The sequence below is a fragment of the Symphalangus syndactylus genome, chromosome 18 (genome assembly GCF_028878055.3).
Source record: "Symphalangus syndactylus isolate Jambi chromosome 18, NHGRI_mSymSyn1-v2.1_pri, whole genome shotgun sequence".
Classification (NCBI taxonomy): Eukaryota; Metazoa; Chordata; class Mammalia; order Primates; family Hylobatidae; genus Symphalangus; species Symphalangus syndactylus.
In genome coordinates this window covers 110612779-110625334 of record NC_072440.2, presented here as the reverse complement: position 1 = coordinate 110625334, position 12556 = coordinate 110612779, and the positions used below count along the sequence as shown (strand labels likewise).

General features: G+C 47.0%; 1 protein-coding gene across 3 annotated transcripts in view; it reads right to left on the bottom strand.

The window, feature by feature from the left end:
- Positions 1–8847: 8847 nt before the first annotated feature.
- The window catches only part of PXDN (peroxidasin), a 107838-nt gene continuing 104129 nt past the window's right edge, over positions 8848–12556 (bottom strand). For all 3 annotated transcript variants that reach the window (XM_055253174.2, XM_055253173.2, XM_063622863.1), the window contains 2 exons: positions 12374–12487; positions 8848–11289 (listed from right to left, as the gene is read on the bottom strand). In XM_055253174.2, coding sequence (XP_055109149.1) covers positions 11170–11289; positions 12374–12487 — 234 coding nt within the window. In that variant the 3' untranslated portion in view covers positions 8848–11169. The remainder of the gene's footprint in view (positions 11290–12373; positions 12488–12556) is intronic.

The following is a 12556-nucleotide window of genomic DNA, read 5'->3' as shown; positions in this document are numbered from 1 at the left end:
CCCTGAGGCCCTTCCACCTAAGACAGGATGTCACTGTCCCCTCCAATGGCTGCCCCAGCCCTGTTCCAGGGCTCCTCACTGCCAAGAGGTTTTCTTCACTTCCATGAGGAGCAAGAAGCCCCTGTTGTGTGCTCCTGGGTGGTCCCGTGCTCTCCTCGCCACATTCATCACACAGCCCAACACGTCACTTGTCCATCTTCTCTTTCTCCATGCTCCTTAATGGAGTAGAACCCAGCACGGTCTCTACCTAGTCCACGTCTAGGCTGCCTAGTCTATACGCAGTCTATATCCGGTCAATATCTCATCTATATCCAGTCTACATCTAGTTTATAAGTACCTAGTCAATATCCACTCTACATCTAGTCTATAACTAGTCTACATCTAGGCTGTTTCTAGTCTATATCTAGTCAGTATCTCATGTAGATTCAGTCCGTCTAGTCTGATGTATCTAGTCAATATGTACTCTACATCTAGTCTATATCTAGGCCATATCTAGTCTATTTCCATCTATATCCAGTCTTCATCAAGTCAGTGTCCTCTCTATATTTCATCTATTAACACGTGCAGTCTACATCTAATCTGTATGTATCTAATCAATATCCAATCTACACCTGGTCTATATCTAAGCTATATAGGCTGCAAACCTGTAGAGCTATACCCAGTTTCCATCTAGTCTATAGTCCATATGTAGTCTATACATAGTCTATATTTAGCCTATATTTGGTCTGTATTGACCATACACAGTCTCCAGCCAGTCTGTATCTAACCTGCATGGAGTCTCTGCCTATTTTATGTCTACCTTGGTCACAGAGCTAGGAGCATAGGGCCGGGCTCCAGGTAGCTGAATGAACAAGTGAAGGAAGAGATGGCAAGATGAATGATCGTTGCCAACCTGGACTTGCTTACAGTCTCTGCCACCGAGCTGAGGTTCCTCTAGTGCCCACTCATGCTGACAGCATGACGATGCCCCAGGCAAAGCTCTAGCTACCTCCACACACGAGACCAGGGAGGCATTTATCCACAGGGTCCATAAGACAAACAATTCTGGAGCATCCAGAAGAGCCGTTTTCCCCAGTTATCTTCACAGATGACAGAGCTGTGGCCCTCAGACCCCTGAGAGGGGGGGATCTGCTCTTTCTTGGCAGGGAAGGGGTTGACCCTGCTAGGATCTGGGTGCAGGACACGGCGACTCTACTCAACAAGCCACCGCCACCCCTGGCAGCTCAGACGGCTGTATCCTTTTTATTATTTTTTTTCTTTTTACTGACATTTATTTTGTTCAAATAAAAGATACCGTTTTCTCTTTTTTTTGAGGCGGAGTCTACCTCTGTCACAACCTCCTCCTTGTGGGTTCAAGCGATTCTCCCATCTCAGCCTCCAGAGTAGCTGGGGCTACAGGCACAAGCTACCACGCCTAGTTAAATTTTTTTTTTTTTTTTTTGTATTTTTGGTAGAGATGGGGTTTCACCTTATTACCCAGGCTGGTCTTATACGCCTAAGCTCGGGCAATCCTCCAGCCTCGGCCTCCCAAAGTGCTGGGATTACAGGCATGAGGTACTGCACCTGGCCAAAAAATTCTTATTAGGTAGACAATTTTATAGCTGAAAATTGAGTCTTGAATGAGTTACATAATTTGTCTGGGCTCAAACAGCAATTAACAGGAATGGAGCTCACCCAAATCTCACGGCTTCAGGTGCATTATTTGCAAAAAGTACAGACTCTGTGACCATCAGGCTACAGATTTTCACTTTAAAAAGTCACGGAGCTGGGCGTGGTGGCTCACGCCTGTAATCCCAGCACTTTGGGGGGCTGAGGCAGGCAGATCATCTGAGGTCAGGAGTTCGAGACCAGCCTGGTCCAAATGGTGAAACCCCGTCTTTACTAAAAATACAAAAATTAGCCGGGTGTGGTAGTGGGCGCCTGTAATCCCAGCTACTCAGGAGGCTGAGGCAGGAAATCGCTTGAACCTGGGAGGTGGAGCTTGCAGTGAGCAGAGATCGCGCCACCACTGCACTCCAGCCTGGGTGACAGAGTGAGACTCCGTCTCAAAAAAAAAAAAAGAAAAAAAAAAGTCATGGAGCCACTACCGAAGTAGGACGGGGACAGAATCCGCCATGATGTAGAGTTAAGGTAAGGATGGTGGAGCAAAGCTCACCTGGGCTGCGCTTGTCCCCCAGGACTTGACGTCTAGCAGGGAAGAGAACTGCGCTGGGGGCGGTGGGCAGAGACTCCTGGTGAACGGTAAAGTCCGGCCCAGGCGCAGGCCTCACGGCTCACGCTGGACGCCTTCCCGGAGATTAGTCACCGTGGATCCGGCTGTGAGCAATGGGGAGCTACGGAGATATTTCAAGGAACAAGGATGAGGGGAGGAGAAGACAGGCTGAGCAAACACAAAGACAGGAAAGGTGTGTTTGGAACGCCTGGGGGAACTCAGCCACTCAGGAAGGAGGGGTGCTGGGGAGGCCTGTGCGCAGGGCCTGGGGGAACTCAGTCACTCGGGAAGGAGGGGTGCTGGGGAGAGCTGTGCGGCCGTTTCTGGAAGGCTCCCGCTGGGCCCAGGTGCACCGTCTTTTATAACCACATTCTTGGCCTCTGCAAGGCTTGAGCTATTAGCCACTGACCTCTAATTGCCAGATGTTCTGGGTCTGATGCGGCTGCTTCTCATCATAACTTCGTTGCCTGTACCTTCAGGCAGTGTAGGAAGTCAGGGAAGAGGTCCAGAATCTTCTCTTTTCCCTGCTGCCCGAAAGCATGAGTGAGTCTCTGTGTTTTTCTAAAAGTAACTACGGGATGTGGGGGAGGGTCTCTCAGCCTGAGGGCTCTAGGCGCAAGGCTGTGCTCAAACGACCAGGAAAGGAGAATTCAGCTCCTGTGCCTGAGCGAAGCACTTTGATAGGAACATCTCAGGTTATCTGTACAGCAGACTCACAAGGTGGACGGTGTAATTCTCTCTGGTTTACAAAGAAAAAGAAAGATTTGGAAAGGTCACATGAGTTAGTAAAGACCACAGAGCTAATAAATTGCAGTCATTTTATTTCAAGCACTCAGGTTCCTAAAGTTACATGATTTTGTCTTTCGGATGCGAAGCTTCCAATGAACTCTGCAATTCTATCCGTGTTTCAGGGCTAGCATGGAACAAATCAAAAGTTTTAATTCAAGGTAGACGTCATTTCTCTACATTTGGTAAAATGAAGAGAGTACCCGACTCAAGGTCAGAGGCAGTGGGTTCGAGTCTTGGGTCCAGCAGTTCCTGACGGCAGGGCATGGGAGGCAGGGCACCGAGGAGTGGCACCGAGGAGTTAGAGAGAGGCCGTGAGCGGCCACAACACAGCGTCAAACATCCTGCTCCCTTCCCCTACACACCCTGAATCATAAGAAATGATGACCAGTGGTCATTCTCTGAGTTAATTTCTGGTGCAGTAATTTTTAAATAATACAAACATGAATGTTTTCCAGGAACTTCCTCTATAAACAGGTGCATACTAGTCACCCAGCCAGGCTCCGTTCCTACGTCCTGATGAGTTTGCCTCTTGAGGACAAAACAACAAGAAAAGAAGTTTGCATGCTGGGAAGGATGCAGACAATTCTAAAAGCATGTGATGATAACATCATAGAGTTACTTAACTTAGGGCTTTTTTTTTTTTTTTTTTTTTTTTTTTTGAGACGGAGTCTCGCTCTGTCACCCAGGCTGGAGTGCAGTGGCACGATCTCAGCTCACTGCAAGCTCTGCCTCCTGGGTTCATGCCATTCTCCTGCCTCAGCCTCCCAAGTAGCTGGGACTACAGGTGCCCACCACCACGCCCAGCTAATTTTTTTGTATATTTAGCAGAGATGGTATTTCACCATGTTAGCCAGGATGGTCCACTTACAGCTTTTAATTGTGGGTTAATAATCATTAAGGAGGTACTTTTTTGATAAAACATATTGAAGATAAAATTTTCCCTATAACTTAAGATTATGCTCAAGGTCAGAAAAAAAAATAATAATGAAAATCTGAAGATTTCTATTCCTTCTCTTCCCCAAACCATGGTAATGGAAAAGCCACACCAATTTACCGTCCATATCTGAACAGTCATTGCAACTGATAAAGGGGTACACAGTGTCTCCTTCCGTCCTCCACAGCACCAAACCAGTAACTGCAAAGCGATTCCTGATAACTGTGGTTTCTTGGCGGTATTGTACCAGACCATAAGGGTGACATTCAGAGTTACGATGGAAAAAGGATCACTTTGTTAAGTTAGGGACACGTTCACGACATAACGGGAACGACAATGGAGATGTTAGGCTTTCAGCCTTGGCTTCCACCCTCTGGAGTCCCCACAGTTGGAACAAAGAAAACCCAGATACTGTGATGGTGAACACAGACCGAGTTACTTTTAACAAATCACACAAACATAAAAACAGTCATTTCTGGAGTTTCAGGAATCTTCCAGATTCAAACATGCTGACTGTCAATATCCCCAGGTTTGGGATGTGAGCATATTTGTTATTGTAAATATAAATGAAAGTAAACCTAAAATGTGAAGATTTTAAGCACAAAGGCTTAACACTTAATACATGAAAACCAAAACTGTAGTGGCTGTTTGGTGCCCTTGTTATAGCCACTAGGACTTGTTAAGGACCACTTGGGAATGGCAACCCATCAGCAGGACTGAGCTAAGAAGCCATGACAGGGCATGCTTCCTCACAGTGGTGTGCAAACCGGGGTGGATACGGGCAGGCTGGGGTATCGGGCAGGTGCAATGCTCACAGCTGTGTGCAACAGTGCATGGGGCTGGGCTGACGTTGGATGAGCTCTCATATTGTTTGGTGGCCTGGTGCAATGTGGCCAGCCCTCTAGGACCACTTTTCCTCATCTGTAATTACAGGATAATCTTAAATCTGTTCAAGCCGAGGATCCCAACTGGTCACATGGTGGGGACTTGGATAAACTTAAAGCATGTGATAGCTTAGGAATAGACGACTCTTTTGCAAATACACTTTGCTCACTCATCTATTCCATCTCCGAGATTCTAGAGTGTCATGACTAGAATTGTGGGCAGTGATAAGTTGGTTTCACCAGAAAAACTGTTGCATAAAACTCAGTGGGTGCCAATCAGATGCCTTCCTGAAACTTTGTCAGAAAACATTTGGGAAGTTCACTAAACATATGTAAGAATCTTTTGGTGAATCCTTTGACAAACAAAAAACCACAGGCACAACTCATCTGATGCTTTGATTTATTGCACTTCACAGATACTGCATTTTTTCTTCTTTTTTCTTTTCTTTTGAGTCAGAGTCTCGCTCTTGTTGCCCAGGCTGGAGTGCAGTGGTGCAATCTCAGCTCACTGCAACCTCCGCCTCCCCGGGTTCAAGCGATTCTCCTGCCTCATCCTCCGGAGTAGCTGGGACTACAGGCACCCGCCACCACGCCTGGGTAATTTTTTAGTATTTTTAGTAGAGACAAGGTTTCATCATGCTGGCCAGGCTGGTCTCGTACTCCTGACCTCTGGTGATCCACCCGCCTCGGCCTCCCAAATTGCATTTTTTTTTTTTTTTTTTTTTTTTAACAAATTCAAGGTTTGTGGCAACCCTGTGTAGAGCAAATCCAATGTAGTAATGTGCTTACTTTGTGTCTCTGGCACATTTTCGTAATTCTTGCAATATTTCAAACTTTTCCATGATATCTGTTATGGTGATCTGTGATCAATGATCTTTGATGTTACTATTAATTGCTTTGGGCCCCGAGTGGGTTATTCTCCCTCTCTTCAGACCTCCCAATTCCTTGAGACACAATAATATTGAAATTAGACCAATTAATATTCCTACAATGACCTAAGTGTTCAAGTGAAAGGAAGAGTCACATGTCTCCCACTTGAAATCAAAAGCTAAACATGATTAGCTTAGTGAGGAAGGCATGTCGAAAGCTGGAAATGGCCAAAAGCCAGGTCTCTTGTGCCAAACAACCAACTCGTGAATGCCAAGAAAAAGTTCTTGAAGGGAATTAAAAGTGCTACCCCAGTGAACACACTAATGATGACACACAATAATAAGTGAGACAGCCTTATGGCTGATATGGAGAAAGTTTGAATGGTCTGGATACAAGGTAAGTCAGACACAACATTCCCTTAAGCCAAAACCTAACGCAGAGTAAGGCCCTAATTCCATTCAATTCTGTGAAAGCTGAGAGTGGTGAGGAAGCTGCAGAAATAGATTCTGAAGGTAGCAGAGGTTGGTTCTGAGGTTTAAGGAAAGAAGCCGTCTCCACAGCATAAAAGTGCAAGGAGAAGCAGCAAGTGCTGATGGAGAAGCTGCAGCAAGTTCTCCAGAAGCTCTGAGATCACTGATGAAGATGACTACACGAAACAACAGATTTTCCATGTGGACAAAACAGCCTTCTATTGGAAGAAGATGCATTCCGGACTTTCATAGCTGGAGAGGAGAAGTCAATGCCTGGCTTCAAAGCTTCAGAGGACAAGGTGACTCTCCTGTCATGGGCTGGCACAGTTGGTGACCTTAAGTTAAAGTCAATGTTCATTTACTTCTGAGAATCTTCAGACCTTTAAGAATTATGCTAAATCAATTCTGCCCGTGCTTTATAAATGGAACAACAAAGCCTGGATGACAGCACATATGTTTATACCATGACTTACTGAATATTTTAAGCCCACTCTTGAGAACTACTGCTCAGAAAAAATCAATTATCTTCAAAATATTATTGCTCATTGACAATGCACTTGGTCACGCAAGAGCTCTGATGGGGATGTACAAAGAGATGAATGTTGACACAACATCCATTCTGCAGCCCATGGATCAAGTTATAATTTTGACTTTCAAGTAAGAAATCATTTCATTAGGCTGTAGCTGCCATAGATAGTGATTCTTCTAATGGATTGGGGCAAAGTAAACTGAAAACCTTCTGGAAAGAATTCACCACTCTAGATGCTATTAAAATATTTATGATCCATGGGAGCAGGTCAAAATATACACACTAACAAGAGTGTCTGTTAAAAAAAGTTGATTCCTGCCCTCATGGATGACTCTGAGGGGTTCAAGACTTTAGTGGAGGCAGTAACTGCAGATGTGGTGGAAATAGCAAGAGAATTAGAAGTGGAGTCTAAAGGTGGGACTGAATTGCTGCAATCTCATGATCAATCTTTTTTTTTTTTTTTTTTGAGATGGAGTCTCACTCTGTCGCCCAGGCTGGAGTGCAGTGGCAGGATCTCCGCTCACTGCAAGCTCTGCCTCCCGGGTTCACGCCATTCTCCTGCCTCAGCCTCCTTGAATGGATGAGGAGTTGCTTCTTGAGGATGCGCAAAGCAAGTGGTTTCTTGAGATGAACTCTACTCCTGGTGAAGATACTGTGAACACTGTTGAAATGACAACATAGGATTTAGAATATTCCGTAAGTTTATGTGATAAAGCAGCAGCAGGGTTTGAGAGGACTCCAATGTTGAAATAAGTAATTCTGTGGGTAAGATGCTATCAGACAACATCCCTTGCTACAAATAAATCTTTCATGAAAGTAAGACTAAACCAATGCGCTAAGCTTCATTTTGTCTTACTTTCCGAAACTGACGCAGCCACCCCAACTTTCAACACCCAGCACCCTAATCAGTCAGCAGCCATTAACACCAAGACCCTCCACCAGCAAAGAGATTACAGCTCACTGAAGGCTCAGATGATCGTTCACTATTTTTAGCAATAAAGTATTTTTAAATTAAGGTACATTTTTTAGACATAATGCTTTTGTGCATGTAATAGACCATAGTATAATGTGAACACAGCTTTTATATGCACCGGGAAACCAAAAAAATGTATGACTTGCTTTATTGAGATAGTCACTGATTGCGGTGGGCTGGAACTGAAGCCACAATATCTCCCAGGTATGCCTGAATTTATGTCATTTGACATACAATTTTGCACACCAGAAACAGATATTAAGTGTTAATAACAAAAAGCAATAGGAATGTTTCAATGCATTCTACATATTATTAAAACAAGACACATATGGTTAACTTTTGCTAGTTTTGCATTAGGCATTTGATTTAAATTAAAATTGGTATATGGCACTCATTCCGTCGTGACAGAAAAGCACCTAATCTGCCTTTTGTTGATTGAGGAGTGTTCATCCCAAGTTCATAAACATTCCATGAAAGCAGCTCAATTTCCCGTTCTAATTTTGAAATGATTTGGCAATTTTAACAACATAATATTTAATTTTCGTTAATATTTCATTTTTCTCCATACATAGACGAGTAGTATTTTTTCCAGGCCCTATAAAGATGCCCTCAGATCCATTCCAGTTTCCTTTAAAGCAGCATCCTCTCTCCCACCCAACCACAGCCTGAGGGGCTCAGCAACTGTCACATGTCATCCCGACTTCTGGCCCCAGAGCCACACATGGCTCAGGCCTGGAAAGGGAGTGTCTGTCTTCCGTGCACTGTGCCCTCCTGACCTGCGCTCTTGCTTCTGGAGAAGCATCTGCCCATCACAGACACCTCGGTGTGTGAGTTGCTTGTACATTCCTCTCTGACAAAGGAATGTCCTTCTCCACAGCTCAAAAATTCCAGGAGACAAGGGCATTTATTTGCCACAGGTTTTTCCCAAGAGCTCACTCCCACCTGCCACAATTCAGTCGGGTTAAAGCATCCCGGCTGCTTCGGAAAAGGAAGTCAACTTTATCTCATATCTTTATCTAATACCTTATTTTTAGTAATTTTTTCACATTTAGTCACAAAATGATTAGTGACTAGGACAGTTCTGGGGCTTCTTCCTGGACCTACCTCCTTCCCTTCTCAGGCTTTTCATCTCACCTGGAAAAGTTTTAGCCTCATGTACTGGTTTCAGGTAAAAAAAATAAAGCCATTCTCCATTTGAAAATGTGACCCATTTATTCGAACTGAAAGGCATCATTACAAAGTGCAAACATTTCTTTGGTAATGAACTGGATACAATGGTCATAAAAAAGGCATTTGGCTGTCGGAGCAGTTAGAAAAGTAAATAAATATGTACATTCCACTCCTGTCACAGCGACCCCACACAGTGGCTGCTAGACACGTTCACCCAGGCACTGCCCGCTGTTCTGATTACAGAGAGTATCAAACTGGTGATTCCGCAGACATTTTGGCTTGAATTACAGAATTTTTTTTGGTAAATCACAGTCAGCTTCCCCCTTTGGCTTAGACAACACAATTCCTTGTGACTGGCCCAGACCGCACGTTACGCAGGTGTGCCACAGGTGTGCCGCCTCAGCACTGAGACCGCAGAGGCCGCCAGGGCACGTAAGAGGCACAGAACACTCCCAGAACCCAGCATCTGCTGTCATCTGAGTGCCTGAGCAACTTACATAACCATCAGCTTTTAGACGAACTTACACATTTCCTATTTTACAGAAATCTCTTCCACAATTTGGTCACTACATTTGACTTGCTATTTCAAAAGAAGTCCACATGTCATGAAACACCAACCAATTTTTATCAATCATTTACCAATATGAGGCTAAGAAGTCAAGACAACCATTTTTACAGATAAAACACATGAATCCAATGACCTTCCTCACAGCTGAAATGCTGCCTCCGCCACAGCAACTTGGCCGGCTCGTGCTGGAAGGGTCTGGGCGTCTCTTTGGGAGGATGTGCACCTGGAACACGGGTCGTGCACAAATCACACCAGGCACTGTATGCGCCCATCCTGTCAGAAGGAAGCTGGCCTCCCCCACCCCATGGAAGCCTTGACGCCATACCCCAGTGCTGGACACCTGCCACCCTGAACTGAAACGGCCCGTGACGTCAGCGGCTTCCTCCTCCACCACCTCAGCTGGGCCTTGCTGCGGGCAGGTGGCCCGGACCTTGGTGCCTCGTGTGCCCAGCACTGTGCCTGGCACACGGTGGGTACTCAGGTCAGCGTGCTGCACTGAAGCTGTGTGTTCGGGGAAAGGTTGCTCAGAACACAGATCGCTTTGCTTTGGAGAACAATGGAAGCTTTTGGTCAATTAAAGAGAGACCATGAGGTATGAGAGTTGATTTTCACTGACTTCTAAAAGAACTCTGCATAGTGGAAATGGTTTCTCTGTCACATCTAATACCTAAAAAATGGACAAAATTTCATAAAACATCATGCATTTTAAAAATACAAATGAGGTATAGGGATTCTTTTTTTTTTTTTTTTTTAACGCACTCACACAACCTGAAGTTAGACAGTTGCCAACACTTGAGCTCCTCCTCCCTTGGGAAGAGCCATCCGGAGGCGGCTCTTGTTCAGGACGTGGACGCAACCGGGGCCGGCTGGGAGCGGCGTTGTCAACGCACACGCTTGGCCCTCGGCAGGTATCAGATACACAATGGGATGAAGGAGGATTTTCACATTTGGTTCACAACTAGGCAGTATGTATGCAAGTGACAGCTGAAAGCAAACCTGTTTCTAAATGTGGCTTATGAATGTTCTAATCAAGTGTGGAAGGAGCTGACACATGGAGAGTCACAGGCTATACAGCTGCTTCGAGCAGCGGGAATGTTTGTCTTGGGATTAGATGCTGACGTGTGGTGAAATGTTACAGAGAGTCCAGAGGAAGGAGGAGTTCAGAGGTTCCCAGGGAAGAGGCCGGGGGCTTGCACTGCACCCCCAGACAGTGTCCCTGTGAACGCTCTCATCAAAGGTTCTGTTCCATTTGCCAAACACCAATTTTCTTTTTAAACATAGCTTGTGATGGAACCCCGATTTCGGTGAGCCCCTCTGGCAGCTCCGAGACTCGCCCCATCTGTGGGTGACAGGTCTGCTGGCTCCTGGCATCCGAACAAGGCAAGGCTGACATACAGAGGTATCCTGCTTTATTTAAAAAGAAATGGTGTTGGGAGGCAAAATCAATTTAGGCGCCTAAATGATTCAACTGTGCAATTTAATAGTAGCACCAATTTTTCATTTTAAAAGAGTTAAATAAAAACCTGAGAAGTCTAACGTGAAGCTAGGACTCCTGCCTGCTTCCTTTCGGGCACCTGCTCCGCCTCCTCCTCCACAGATGCTCCGGTTGGAAGTCTCCTGCACTGCCTTCTGTAACAGCACCAGCTGGACGTTGTCATGAAATGTCACGAGTTCTGGGTGTTTCCTGGTCTGCAGCCTGCAGCTCCCTGCCATCGGCCACCTGATCTCACGATGGCATAGCAGACAAACTCCAAGGAGCCTCCCAGGTGCCTAGGGCTTTTCCTCCGCCCTCTTCTGTAAGCAGACTGGACAGCAGGCCCCTGGGATGTTCACAGGGACAGCACAGGTGGCAGGAGGGCAAGCTTCCACGAAGCAGGTGACCTGCCCGTCCTGGAGAAGAGAGACAGAGCACACCCTGTCAGCTCTGGGATGGCCTTCAGGTGAGCACAGCCTGTCAGCTCCGGGACAGGTGTCAGCCGCGGCCATGAGTCAGGCTTTGCCCCGAGGCCCCTGCCTTGCCTGCTGTGCTTGCCCTGTGGGCATGGGTTTTGTGGTTCTCTGAGGATTTCATAGTTGCAGACAGGTACGAGTTAATGGGAGCCCCCATAACAAGTCTCCCTGAGGCTCCCGTCCCACCCTTCCATCCATGCCCACGGTCCTCTCACCCTGAGGGGCCAAGACCACCAGCTGGGCACATCCTCCCACCTCACACCTGGATCCCCTCGGACTGTGTCTGGGGGTGGGCATTGTCACGAAGCAGGATGGGACTAGATAGAGGGGGGAAGGGAGGGACAGGGCTTTGCTCTTCCCTGGTCTGCCCTTTCCAAACCTGACCAGCTCAGGGACACTGATGCGCCCTCTCCCAATGGCCATGGCAAGTGAGGTGCCCGGGCTGGCCCGCTGTCCTCACCATCCTGCCTCCTCACACTATGCCCCAAACTTTCCACGAAGCCTGGTTCCAGCCAGACGTCTGTCCATTTCTGGCACCAGGGCACCCTCCACCTGCCACCAGTCTCCCTTCTAAAGGGACCCCAGTGACCTCTGTAACACCCCCAGCCCTGATGGGAGATGGGACAGGGCCAGTGGTGGGCAGGTCAGTGTTTACCCACCAGCTGTGCAGGGAGGAGCTGATCTGCCCCATTCATGGGTTTCCATGGCATGAGTATTCCTGCCACAGCTGGTGGGAGGTGAAGCCAGTACACACAAGCAGCCCTAGGTGGCCCTGCACAGAGTAGGGGCTGCCCGCCCTCTGTAGGGTGGACCATGCTGAGGTTCTGGGCCTCCTAGCACGTCCTCTGCACAGAGAGCTGGGCTTGCCTGGTGCTTCCATAGGAGTGAAGGAGGGATGGAGGCCGGCACAGGTGGGCGGGGAGGGGCCTGGCCCTGACATCTGGGCCACCAACCTGAGTGGTCACATGGGACTCTCGGACTTGGGTGTACCTTAAGGCATGAAGACAGACCCCCCCATACTCACTTTGCATTCACAAATGGTGCATGCATCCTTTTTCCACTTGGTGTTGTTGGCGTGAGATTCACCCCCAGCATCCACGCACTCTGTGGTACTGAGCCGTGATTCAAGTTTCTTTATCTGCAGCAAAGCAAAGAACATTCGTTCATTGGCCACTTCAGAGTAGCAGCTTGGCTCTTGTATTAAAAG